Source organism: Tasmannia lanceolata, unplaced genomic scaffold, assembly GCF_043159265.1.
Source record: "Tasmannia lanceolata isolate RefF3 unplaced genomic scaffold, GAP_Taslan_0.1 ptg000002l, whole genome shotgun sequence".
Classification (NCBI taxonomy): domain Eukaryota; kingdom Viridiplantae; phylum Streptophyta; class Magnoliopsida; order Canellales; family Winteraceae; genus Tasmannia; species Tasmannia lanceolata.
The window spans coordinates 45,806,781-45,818,385 of record NW_027518679.1 but is presented as its reverse complement, the minus strand read 5'-3'; the positions used below and the strand labels follow the sequence as shown (position 1 = coordinate 45,818,385).

The following is an 11,605-nucleotide window of genomic DNA, read 5'->3' as shown; positions in this document are numbered from 1 at the left end:
TGAAACTCCATGTAATGGTTGAAACTCCAATAATCATATGATCCAACCAAATGAAAATCATTTCTTGGAATCACATTCAGTCGATCCCTATTCGTTCTGGATTTTGCGAATTGATCTTGAGTATTACCATGACATCTTAAACGGTAGGAACTACGGTTGATTATTACCATGACATCTTAGAAAACTATCATAAAAGAACCTACTTTTTGCATATATTATGTAAGTTGCATAATAACAATGGGTGTGTAGGGGGTTCTTTTATTATAGATGCCCATCTACTTTCAAGCAGGGGCAAAAGTAAAAGTGGGGGCCACTCCCCATTTTACACTACAATGGGGTGGCTCGAGGACGAAAAAGGGATGTAAGGATTTGCTAGCATCCATCGCAAAAAGGCATTTCGGGGATGGGCTGTTGCATGTGAGAGCAGCCACATAGGCTCACTTTTCAGCAGATTTTGTCTTCATTCACAAGGTGGCTGCACTCACATGCAACAGCCCATCCAAGAAACACCTTTTGCGATGGATGCTAGCAAATCCTCATATATAACCCAGAGGAGGCTTTCCAAGTAAAAAAGGGTGAATTTATCACTTCTCGAAATCATTTCCCCTATTTCTAGGCTTAGCTAGGAGCAAGGATTAAAATTTTGGTTTCGGTTTAAATTTTGGTAAAAATGTTATAATTCTGGCCGAAATTTTTAAATTTCGGTTTCGGTTTTAAATTTCGGTCCCGGATGAAATCCGAAATTTAAACCATGGAGCGAAATCCCCATTGGATGATTCTAACCGTCCAATTTGTAGTAGCTCTCGAGTTGAATAAAGATTGTTCTTTTTTTTTTTCATTTTTCATCCATTTAAAGGGCCACAAATTGGTAGGATAATTCAATGGGGACAGACTTTGCTCCATGGCCATCCATTGCTAGGCCAGGGAAACATAGGTTTGGATCACTATGAAAGTGCCCGCCTCTAGTACATTTTCCCTAGTATGTGCATCCATGATAAGATCCCAGTATCAAAACCATTCCTTAAACAAGTCTATAATATGAAGAAGAGGGCGATGATATTTTCACACACCCCCGGCATTAAGCATACGCCCCCTTATAACGTGATTTGATGTCAAAAAGCATTAAAGTTGCCCACTTTTCACGTCAAATCACGTTATAAGGGGAGCGCATGTGTAATGCAGGGGAGTGAAAATATCACCTCCTTATGAAGAAACCAAAGGAACTGTAGTTCATAAACGAAACATGTCATAAACATTCTTCCTTCTTATACAGAAGACACATTCAGACACACTGAATGTTGTCCAAACAACCTCTTTCGACACAACAAATGAAGAGCTTATCTATCTACGTGTAACAAGCATCAAAACCAATATAGACTTTATTCCATATCCACTTTTTTTTCCTTTGCTTCCAATGGCAATCTGAGATTTGATTCCACCTTCCTTATCCATCCATGCGAATAATGCACCGAAGGCCATCCCCTTGAAGCATGTACTCAAACGCCTTATTGATTTCAGAGAAAGGGACTTCGTGGGTGATGAATTTTTCCACTTCAAGCTCCTGCACCATGCAACCCACAAACAAGGCAAAGATTAAACACCCATTATACTCTTAATTTCACTAGTAAACTGAAGTTTGTGAGGTGGATTACGCTACAATTCTAAAAACTAGTAATTCAAATGGCCATATGTTGATTTAAATCCATTTGATTCGCTTAGAAACATTAATTAGAACAAGAGAAAATACAAAATAAACTACTAAATTCAATAGATCATGTACCTTGTTCATGTACTTTTCAACGACTGAAGGAAGATCGGAGCGTGGTTTGTAGTTTCCGAAGAAAGTTCCTTTGAGAGTCCTCTCATTCAATAAGTTCATTGGATGGGTCTTGAACACAGCGTCTTTGTGAGGCACGCCGACCAGAACAGCCACACCCCAGCCCTGAGAATTTTAGCAACAAATCTTATATATAGTGGATTGTTTTTAAATCAATGGTAAGTAGTGGGGAGAGTAGAAAGTTACATCATGAACACATTCAAATGCAGATATCATAGCATTAACGTTCCCAGTACACTCGATGCTCCGGTCCACTCCTCCATCAGTCATCTCAGCAAGAACCTGATGAAAACCAAGACTTGTTAAAATTACTGAAATGTAGCCTTTTTGATATAGAGACCTAGAATCACATTCAGACATTCTATACACCTACTAAAATCTCTTAAAATTACTGAAATGTTGCCCTTTTGATATAGAGACCTAGAATCACATTCTATACACCTACTAAAATCTACTAAACTAAAACAAATTACTGAATGTATTATGGTGAAAACCCATTTAACACTATGCTGTTAAGAAACAAGATTTCTTATCAATGCAAATACACAGTTTAATGCAGCAGTGTAGTGAAGCAAACCTCTTGAACTGGTTTGTCATGATCTTTTGGGTTGACGAACTCCGTAACACCAAACTTCTTGGCTGGTCGCGGAGAGAATTATTGATAATTAGTAATATATATTGAATCAAAAAACATTATATATATATATATATATATATATATATATATATATATATATATATGAGAGAGAGAGAGAGAGTCAAAACATACACTAAAAAAGCTCTAACAAACCCCACTCGACAACACCAAATTTCTAGTTGAAGTGGGTATTGATTGATATTAATAATATTTTACCTTCCTCAAACCGCTTAGGGTTCAAATCAACACCAATAATCCTAGAAGCTCCTGCTATCCTTGCTCCTTCAGCGGCCTAATCATGTTAACACCCATAACATATTGTTTCATATTAGGAGAAGGAATACAAATAAATTCCGTCTGTAACAAATAAGAGAGGGAAGAAAGAGAGAAACTCACAGCAAGGCCTACAGCTCCCAATCCGAAAACAGCCACAGTTGAACCCTTTTTGGGTTTTGCAACGTTCAAAGCCGCACCAAGACCTGAGAAGAAAACCCCTATTCAATTGAAAGCTTTGATTTGGGAGAGAAATTTAGCAAATGGAGTGAGATGGAATGGGTTCTTACCTGTTGAGATCCCACAGCTAAGAACACAAACTTTATCAAGAGGTGCTAAAGGATTGATCTTGGCAACACAACCAACATGGATGACGGTATACTCGCTGAAAGTGGAAGTGCCAACAAAATGGTAGATGGGTTTCCCTTTGATCGAAAATCTTGACTGACCATCACCTATCATAACTCCCCTGTCTGTGTTTATCCTTAGCAGATCGCACATGTTACTCTCCTCCGATTTGCAGTGAGCACATTCCTTGCATTCCCCTGTGAAAACAGGGAGGACATGGTCTCCAGGTTCAAGCTCTGTCACACCCTCTCCAACGCTTTCCACAATTCTATATTCATAAGAACACATAAATGAAGGAAATAAGTTGTTTTTTCTAGGAAAAGAAATAATTGGGGACAAGTCTGGACTACATACTGCAGTTTATGAAATTAAGAATTTAAGACCCTGTTTCTTTTGGATTTTGATAACCAATTGGGAATTCTAAACTGATTATTGGACACAAAATTAAATAATCAGTTTCGGACTGACAATCGTGCTCTCAAAATCCGAAAGACAGAGCCTAAAAGTATAATTTAGTGGGATAAGTATAAAAGAGTGACGCTTACGCCCTGTTTTTCTAAGATTATTACAACCTATTGCGAGTGCGAAACCTATTATTGGCCTCAGAATTACGTTCAAATTTGAGTCCAATAATCGCTTTAGCATGCACAATCGTTGTCATATTCTTAAACGAACAGGGCCTTATTGGATTAGCAATAATCACTTAAAAAATCCTGTCATTCTCCCTCAACATGATTTTATCTTTACATTTGCTTCTCAATGCATCTTCATTAGTATCATTTTTATCTTTTTAATTAATATCTATGTAATTTTTATCTTCTTAATTAATATTTTTTTATTTTTGAATTAATGTCTATGTAAATAATTAAAAATAGTAATGGGGACTCAAATATTCATTTCTGTAAATTTAAAAGGAGTTTTGACTGAATAAAAACTGGTAGGAATTTTGATATGTCCTGATCTAAAACGAGAAATTTATGTGACAAAATAATATCAGTAACATTAAGAATAGAAATCCTAAAATTAACAGAAGAAATCCAGCATTCTGCACAGAGACCAATCTTTTCGTTTAAAACATTAGGGACTGATCACGAGTAATACCAACATAGCTAAAACAATCCAAAAAAGTAGCCAAAAAGAAGAAAAATACATGAAAGTGAGAATTTGATAAACACTTAAAAATATCATACCCTCCTGCTTCATGGCCAAAGATGCGAGGAAACATGGGCGTCTGACCCTGCAAAATTCAAAACCAATTTTTTCAGTCATCTAAGCCACAACACAGTAAATCAAACAAAATCAGAGAAATCAAATAGTTTTTTTTTTTTTTTGGTTATACCTTTGCTTCCCAGAAATAGACATCAGTGTGACAGAGAGAGGTGTAGAGGATCTTCAAACGGACCTCCATGGCCTGTGGTGGTGCCACCTCAACCTCCTCTATCACCAATGGCTTCCCTGCCTCCCAAGCAACAGCAGCTATATATGCCACCCACAAAATTACAAAATTACAATATAGAATCAATGGATTGAGGAAAAATATCCATGAGGTAAACAAAACAAAAAACATTAACATGTGAGGACCACTAAGTTGCTTCATAATCGCCACCTTTTCTTACTTGGGACAGCCCCATCTAGTGTAGTTATGAGTCTTATGACTTATGACAATGGTTTGAAATTTCGGTTTCCGCATATATTTCGCCATTTCGGACCTAGCCGAAACCGAAATTTCGGTCGAAATTAGGTAAAGATGCTCGAAATGCCGTTTTGTTAGGCAGAATTTACCGAATTTCGATCGGCTGAAATTTTGTAAAGGAATAAAAAATTAATATTTTATATGAAACTTCTTCTGAAACGACCGAAATTTTGTAAATTTCGGATATTTTGGATTTCAGTCGTTTCGGTGTCGGTGTTGACCGAAATTTCGGATAACGGTCGAAATTTCAAACCATGCTTATGACTACTCCTTTACACTAGAGGGGAAAGGGGCTAATATATCATTTCCTTTTTTTCCCATCTTTCTGTTTGGAAATAAATGGATAGAATCCCATCAATAGAACCCATTTTCAAATGTACCCAAGAAGTAAGTAACATACCCAAACAAATAGAACCCTATTTAAAATGAGAAAACGGTTCCTACACATATGTGTAGAGAGTTCTCTATATACTAGCTTAAAATACAGTGGGGGCCCACATTGTTTGGGTGATCCAAGCCATCCATTTTAAAGGCCCTCACATAGATAGGGTGTCTACGAAAAATCAGATCTATAGGATCATCCCAACCCTACGATTTGTGGAGGTAAAATGGATGTCTTTAAACCTTCACAAATTAGTCCATTTTTTGCCTACACAATTCGAATGGTGAGGATGATCCTATGGATCTGATTTTTTGTGGACACCCTATCTATGAGAGGGCCTTAAAAATGAATGGTTTGGATCACCCACATAATGTGGCCCCCACTGTATTTTAAGCTAGTGTGCAGATAACTTATCTACACATGTGTAGGAACCGTTTTCTCATTTAAAATATGAAGTACCAAATACTAATCCTTCTAAAAATAAAGGGAAATGTTATCAGCACTACTGTATTTTGATGAGGGCACTCCTCACTTTATTCAAAGTACGGTATAGCCCACACCATAGGATGATCCAAGCCGTCCATTAGATGGGCCACAGCCTAAATAGGTTGTGTCCCAAAAATCATTTCCATACGTTGATCCTAACCCTCCGATCTATAGAGGGTTGATCCTAACCCTCCGGTCTATAGAGGGTTGATCCTAACCCTCCGATCTACAGAGGGTTAGGATCAACCTATGTAACTGATTTTTGGGGGACAACCTATTTAGGCTGTGGCCCATCTAATGGACGGTTTGGATCATCCTATGGTGCAGGCCATATCGTACATTTAAAAAGTGAGGAGTATCTATTCGATATACTAACCAAACAAATAGAACCCTAGTTAAAATATGAAGTATCAAATACTAATGAACAATAACAGAAATAGAAACAGAGAAATTGTGCATAAGATTAAAAACCCAAATTAGAAACGATCAACAAAGTAGAGAAAAAAAAAACCTGAAAGTAAAAAACCCATTTTCTTTTGTTTCTCTCACCTCTGCATCGTATCACCTGACCAGCTGTGCTCGACATTTCTTTTGCTTTCTCTTTAGTACTTGTCCTTAATCAGTTCCTAAAAAAATACCTTCAATTTCTCAACTCGAATTCCAGATGAAGATGGATAGAATCCTAGGATATATTTATACTAGAAGCACGAGCTAGAGAATAGCAAATCCGGCACTCTCATACAGCGGCGTTGGGAAAACCATCCCGGTTTTGGAGCCTCCCCGGATTGGGGAGTCCCAGTTTTGTTCTGTTTGTTTTGAAAGTCAAAACCAGTTTTGGTTTTCTCTGTTTGAAAAATTCTCCCTATCCTCGGATTGGGATTCCAATTCCGATTCTTCTTTAAATGGAATGAAAAAATTATTAAAATTAAAGTGTTAACGAAAAAAAACAGATAAACATTCAATTCCTGCTGGGGCGGAATCAGAATACCATCTCTTGAAGTGGGAAATAGATTCCGGCATTTTCCACCCTCTGATTCTGTCCCGATGTCAATTCTGCCTAGATGTCAATTTCCCCCTCCTGATTTTGCTCTTTGTTAGCGAAATACTTGAGTTGGACGGATTGGAATCAGATCATGATTCCAATTCTGACATCGGCAATCCAAACGCACCTGAAGGCCCTGTTCGTTTTGGATTTTGAGCATTGATTTGTTGTGGGGTCCAGCCTCATGATGCGGACCCCACATCCACTCACAATTAGAATCGTATGAAGTATAGGTGTTTACACCCATTTTGGGTTTTACCGGTCATAAATGACCGGATCAATGGGTGACAGTCCACGTAGACCGGGTCAATAGAATTATGTGCCACGATGGCACTTAATGGACACGTAGGGAAATGTGCACAACCCAAAATGCGTAAGTAGGCAGTTGTTGAAGATATTTGGTAGAACATGTTCACCCTAGACGAGACAATCGGTCAAATGGGACTGAATCGGCACAATGCTATCTGTTTGAATGACTCAACGACGTGGCATGTTTGTTGCCATTCATGAGAAGGTGGAAGATGGGCACTTGGGCTATGGAAGACGTGGAAATAAGGTAACCCATCATGGGTAGTTACCAAAAAGTTTCCCTCCAAGAAGAACGTGGTGTGATGAGGAGCGGTTACCAAAATAAAGCTATATAAGGAGGCATATGTCTCCAAGGAATATGTCCCAGAACCAAAAATCAAAACATGTATTAGCATTTTATCATTCCCGTACAAGTACCTTTGACTTTTCCGTAGCTGTAGCTGTAGCTATAACTCAAATTAAGGAAGCAATGGATTCATCTCCCAGGCCAGTCTCTCTCTTTAGTTCGTTTTATCCCCTGCACTGGCGCTGGGTTTGTGCTCGTTTTATCACTTGGTTAGAGTCGGACAGTCTCTCAACCCTGAGGGTCTTCCACGCCTTTTGTGTGTAGGGGCACCCCCCGCCACTTCACTCTCGAATTCCTTTTGTTTTCTTTTGCATTGCATAAGTAGAAAAATGTTGTGTTTCCCACATAAAAAGTCATTTTCATATGTGTAAAGGCAGTCGAACCCAAGGAAGAAGTGTTGTTCCCCTCTTCTTCTCAGTCGCTTGAAATCCAATCACATGGGATGGAAAGGTTTTGGTCTTTTGACCACCCTTCAAATTGAATTTCTTATCCTTGCCGGGAGAGGCTGGCACGCCCGTACATACATGCACACACGATCACACACAAACCCTAGCTCACACCCCGGATCGAAGGAGGCCAAAACCGCGTGCCAACAATAGGAAATCAGAGTTTTTTTTCAAATTGGTGAAAAGGAAACAAGTGAGTGAGTCGGTGGCATCTGTGTGAAGTGAAAAATGCAAAAACATAAAAAGAACAAAAAGAAAAGAAAGTGAAAAAAGAAAGAAAGAGAGAGAGAGAGGGAGACAAGAAGAAGACAGAAGGGTTTTCTTGTGTTTGGGGTTTTGATTTGGGATTCTTAGGATCAAAACTATTGCCTCTGTCTTTGAGAGGGTACTTGTTGTAACTGTCCACTTTCGTTTTGAATTATTCATGTTCCCCTGTTTGAGAATAATTGTTGCCTCCATATTCTGGAAAAATGATAGCGGGCATGCAACTACTTTGATTCCAATGAACAAGTCATTAGTCGATATCTTTCGAAAGAATCCTGGGACACAGAATCCATGCACATCGGACTCAAGTCCACTAGGCCACGATAATGAAAGTTGCAACCACCAAAGAGAGTCGACTGAATTAGGACCGCTTGAGGGAGTCGTTGGATTAAAGGAAGGTTGGGGTTGTTGCGATGAAAGTAGGCTTGAGCACCCATGACCTTGGCTTTTTAGAGAATCCCACCTCACATGACCAATTTTAAAGTAAAAAATGGGTGTAAACATTGCCCTCTACATTTCTTCGATTTATAAAAGGAATCGATGGAATGTCTTCTAAATTGAAATTTAATTGTGCAGGTTGATACACACCAACCTTCACTTAAACTTTTAGGAGCATGAACACGTAGGCCTAATTATTATTCTAGCATTTACATTTATCTCCCTTAATCTTTGAAATTAAAAATCTCCAATGTCCACCCGATCATGCCGTTCTGTATTTAGATTTTGGCAGTATACCCAGAACACTTGTCGTCATGGGATTCAACATGTATCTTCAGAACCTGCAATATATGCTTAGAAGACGAGAAAAATGGAGGAAATCATCATCTTCTTCCTCCAAACCGTGTGTAGCGCTGGTGGGATTCAGTTAGGGTCTCTTTGATTCCAACTTTCGTCAGCCAACATTCCTTTCATCTTATCAATGACACCCTCTTCCCTAGAGAAGGGTGACTCTTTGAAGGACATTGGAATTTATGATGCCGTACATTTATCAAAAACCAAGAAAATTGAAAATTGTCCTCTGTTATCTGCACCTTGTATTTTTGGTGTTCGACCACAAATTCTTTTTAGTTCAAAATTTGTCCAATGAGTACCACACTATTAGATATAGCCGATTTATCCATCCTTCCTACTCACGGTGAGGACTTCTCTGCAAATTTTGATATTGCCAAAAATACACATGGCTTAGAATTTAACAAAAAAATCCTTCTATTCTAGTTTTGCTTCCTTTTATCGGAAATTCAGTGGCTCCATCACCGACCAATAGTATCTCGCCTTCCTCTTAATTTGGGTGTGTAAGTATCTTTTATGCACCAAATCTTGCAAAGTTATCAAAGCAAATTTGAAGATGACATCTCGTTTAATGGTATCTTATATGAAAAAGAGATTTGCCTTTAAAGGAAAAAGGAAGATTATAAAAAAGGAGAAGAGAGAAGGAGGTGGAGTTCTGTCCGGAGATAGGAGTGGTAGAGTAATAAGTATAGTCATCTGAGAGAGAGAGACAGAAGAGATGATTTGAAAAAAAAAGAGGGACGGAGTTTGTTTTTGTCACGCCTCGACACCACTGTGTAAATATTCTTCTGTTCTAGGTTTTCCCACCCTCCCCAGTTTTGTTTTCCATTAGCACTAACTGTGCCAGAACCCTTCCATGGGATCCACCCCTTGGAGATGTTGAAAACACGTCTACACAAGGAGAAGGAGAGTTCACATATATAGACAAGGAACTTTCTCTCGCTTTCTGGTGTGGGATCTTACAATCCACCCGCTTAGGGCACAATGCCCTTGGTGGCACACCGTACCGCGGGACTTACGACTATGATACAATTCTATCACACCTGGCCCCTACTGTGTAAATATTGCCCAATTCTAGGTTTTCCCACCCTCGCTGATTTTGTTCTCCAGTTGCACTAACCGTGACCTATGCATTCTGCTGGACCCGCCCCTTGGAGATGCTGAAAACACTTCCACACAGAGAGAAGGAGAGTTCACATATAGCCCACAAACTTTCTCTCCCTTTTCAATGTGGGATCTTACTGTTTTCACTTCAGTATTGATAAAGTCACCCACTACTTTGTCTCTTACTACAAGGTCAAGTTTTGAGCCACTTTCTAATCGGTTTTTGGACTCTCATCGACAAGACCCTTCGAGGACTCTACCATGGCCTACTTGGGAGGCAGCCAAATGGGGCTAGGTACTGCCAAGTTAACATGTGGAATCTAAGGTGCACCGTTACTTCCTTGGCCCGAACTGACCCAAGGAAATGGCGGGCATGTGTTTCGGGTAAAAATAAGCACCCAATCAGAGGTGGACATGTGGCACGCACGGCTCAAATGTGCAAGGGGTAAAAGGCAAATTTCGCACCTCATGTGAAACTCTTAGAAACCCTGAACTTGAAAGCTGCAACTCTAGAAGGCAGTGACCAAAGGATAAACTTAGAAACTCGTATTTTCAGGAAATTCAATCAATCATGAAAGAGTCCCAAGAGGTAACTTTCCCAAGTCACCAGGACTCTCACTCTATAATAGGAGAACTAAGGCTCTAAGGTACGGATTCTGAATCCATTCTTTGCTTTCGTTGGGGCATCTGAGAGCTTAGCCTACATATCTGTTGCCATTGCTAACTTAAGCATTGGAGAGTTTCTTTGGATTCGAAACTCCAGCTAGTTTTCTGACGATTCGTTGTATTGCGCAGGTTGCTGATCTTCGCCTTAGGGGCCGACCCATCTTCATTCCAGATTTCAGTGGCAACAGAGTGAAAAGTGAAGTTAATGATCGCCTCTCACTAGGCTGTTGCACACTTGAAGAACTCTCCACAACACTCAAAATAGATTACAAAAGAGGCCAAATCCAATCTCTCAAATGGGTTTGCAGGCATGGCACTTGAGATTGAAAGTGAGTGTGCTTTGCACTTAAAAATTGATTCTCAATTGAAAACTTAGAGCTCTTGGGTGTTTGGAAGTGTCAAAGGTTGATTGCAAAAGATCCCAATGCTTAAATTTACAGAAAAAGCCCAAAACTAGCCATTTGAGGTGTTTAATGGTTAGGACGGATGAACCACAGTCGGCCATCAAACTAGTCGTTAGTGATCACACCAATGCAGGAAATCCCTGGCCAGTCGACCGATCTTGGACACATTCGACCGTGTTAGTCGACGCGCGAGAATTGAGAAGGTGCTGCTCATATGGCCTTTATTAGAACTCAAGAAATTGATTAGGGGCTGACAAGCGGCGAATAGTAAACTCAATAAGGTGGGGCTTAAATAATCAGAATAGGGGTTTTCGCGTAAGCAACTAAGCAGGAATAGGAATCGGCCATTCAGGCTAGCCCGAGCAGCAACCCTCCAGTAATCCCCTCCCATCTCTGAATGAAAGGCCCGATTCGCCAAGTCCGGACTGGCCTAACAACAAAGGAAAGTCAGATGGTCAAAGGTAAACCAGTGATGCATTATGAGTCAGATGTCAGAGTCACAGATTAGTTTGATGAGGAAATACATCAGCATGATCAGCGGGTTATGATACATGGACCAATCCGACGTAGATCCAAGAT

At 39.6% G+C, this 11,605-nt stretch overlaps 1 protein-coding gene across 1 annotated transcript; it reads right to left on the bottom strand.

Moving 5' to 3' along the window:
- Nucleotides 1-1,229: 1,229 nt before the first annotated feature.
- On the bottom strand, nucleotides 1,230-6,475 carry LOC143875519 (alcohol dehydrogenase 1-like). The gene is made up of 10 exons (XM_077377092.1): nucleotides 6,206-6,475; nucleotides 4,435-4,571; nucleotides 4,286-4,332; nucleotides 3,038-3,363; nucleotides 2,871-2,953; nucleotides 2,691-2,766; nucleotides 2,415-2,476; nucleotides 2,024-2,119; nucleotides 1,781-1,942; nucleotides 1,230-1,561 (listed from the first exon to the last, which is right to left on the bottom strand). The coding sequence occupies exons 1-10, from the start codon at nucleotides 6,240-6,242 to the stop codon at nucleotides 1,445-1,447; spliced, it is 1,143 nt and encodes a 380-aa protein (XP_077233207.1). The 5' UTR covers nucleotides 6,243-6,475; the 3' UTR covers nucleotides 1,230-1,444.
- Between the last annotated feature and the right edge of the window lie 5,130 nt (nucleotides 6,476-11,605).

Coding starts and splice junctions, on each gene's coding strand:
- LOC143875519 (XM_077377092.1), bottom strand. CDS start 6,242: ATGTCGAGCACAGCTGGTCAGGTGATACGATGCAGAG. Junction 3,364..4,285: donor TTTGGCCATGAAGCAGGAGG/GTATGATATTTT, acceptor TTATGAATATAG/AATTGTGGAAAGCGTTGGAG. Junction 1,943..2,023: donor CATTTGAATGTGTTCATGAT/GTAACTTTCTAC, acceptor TAAAATTCTCAG/GGCTGGGGTGTGGCTGTTCT.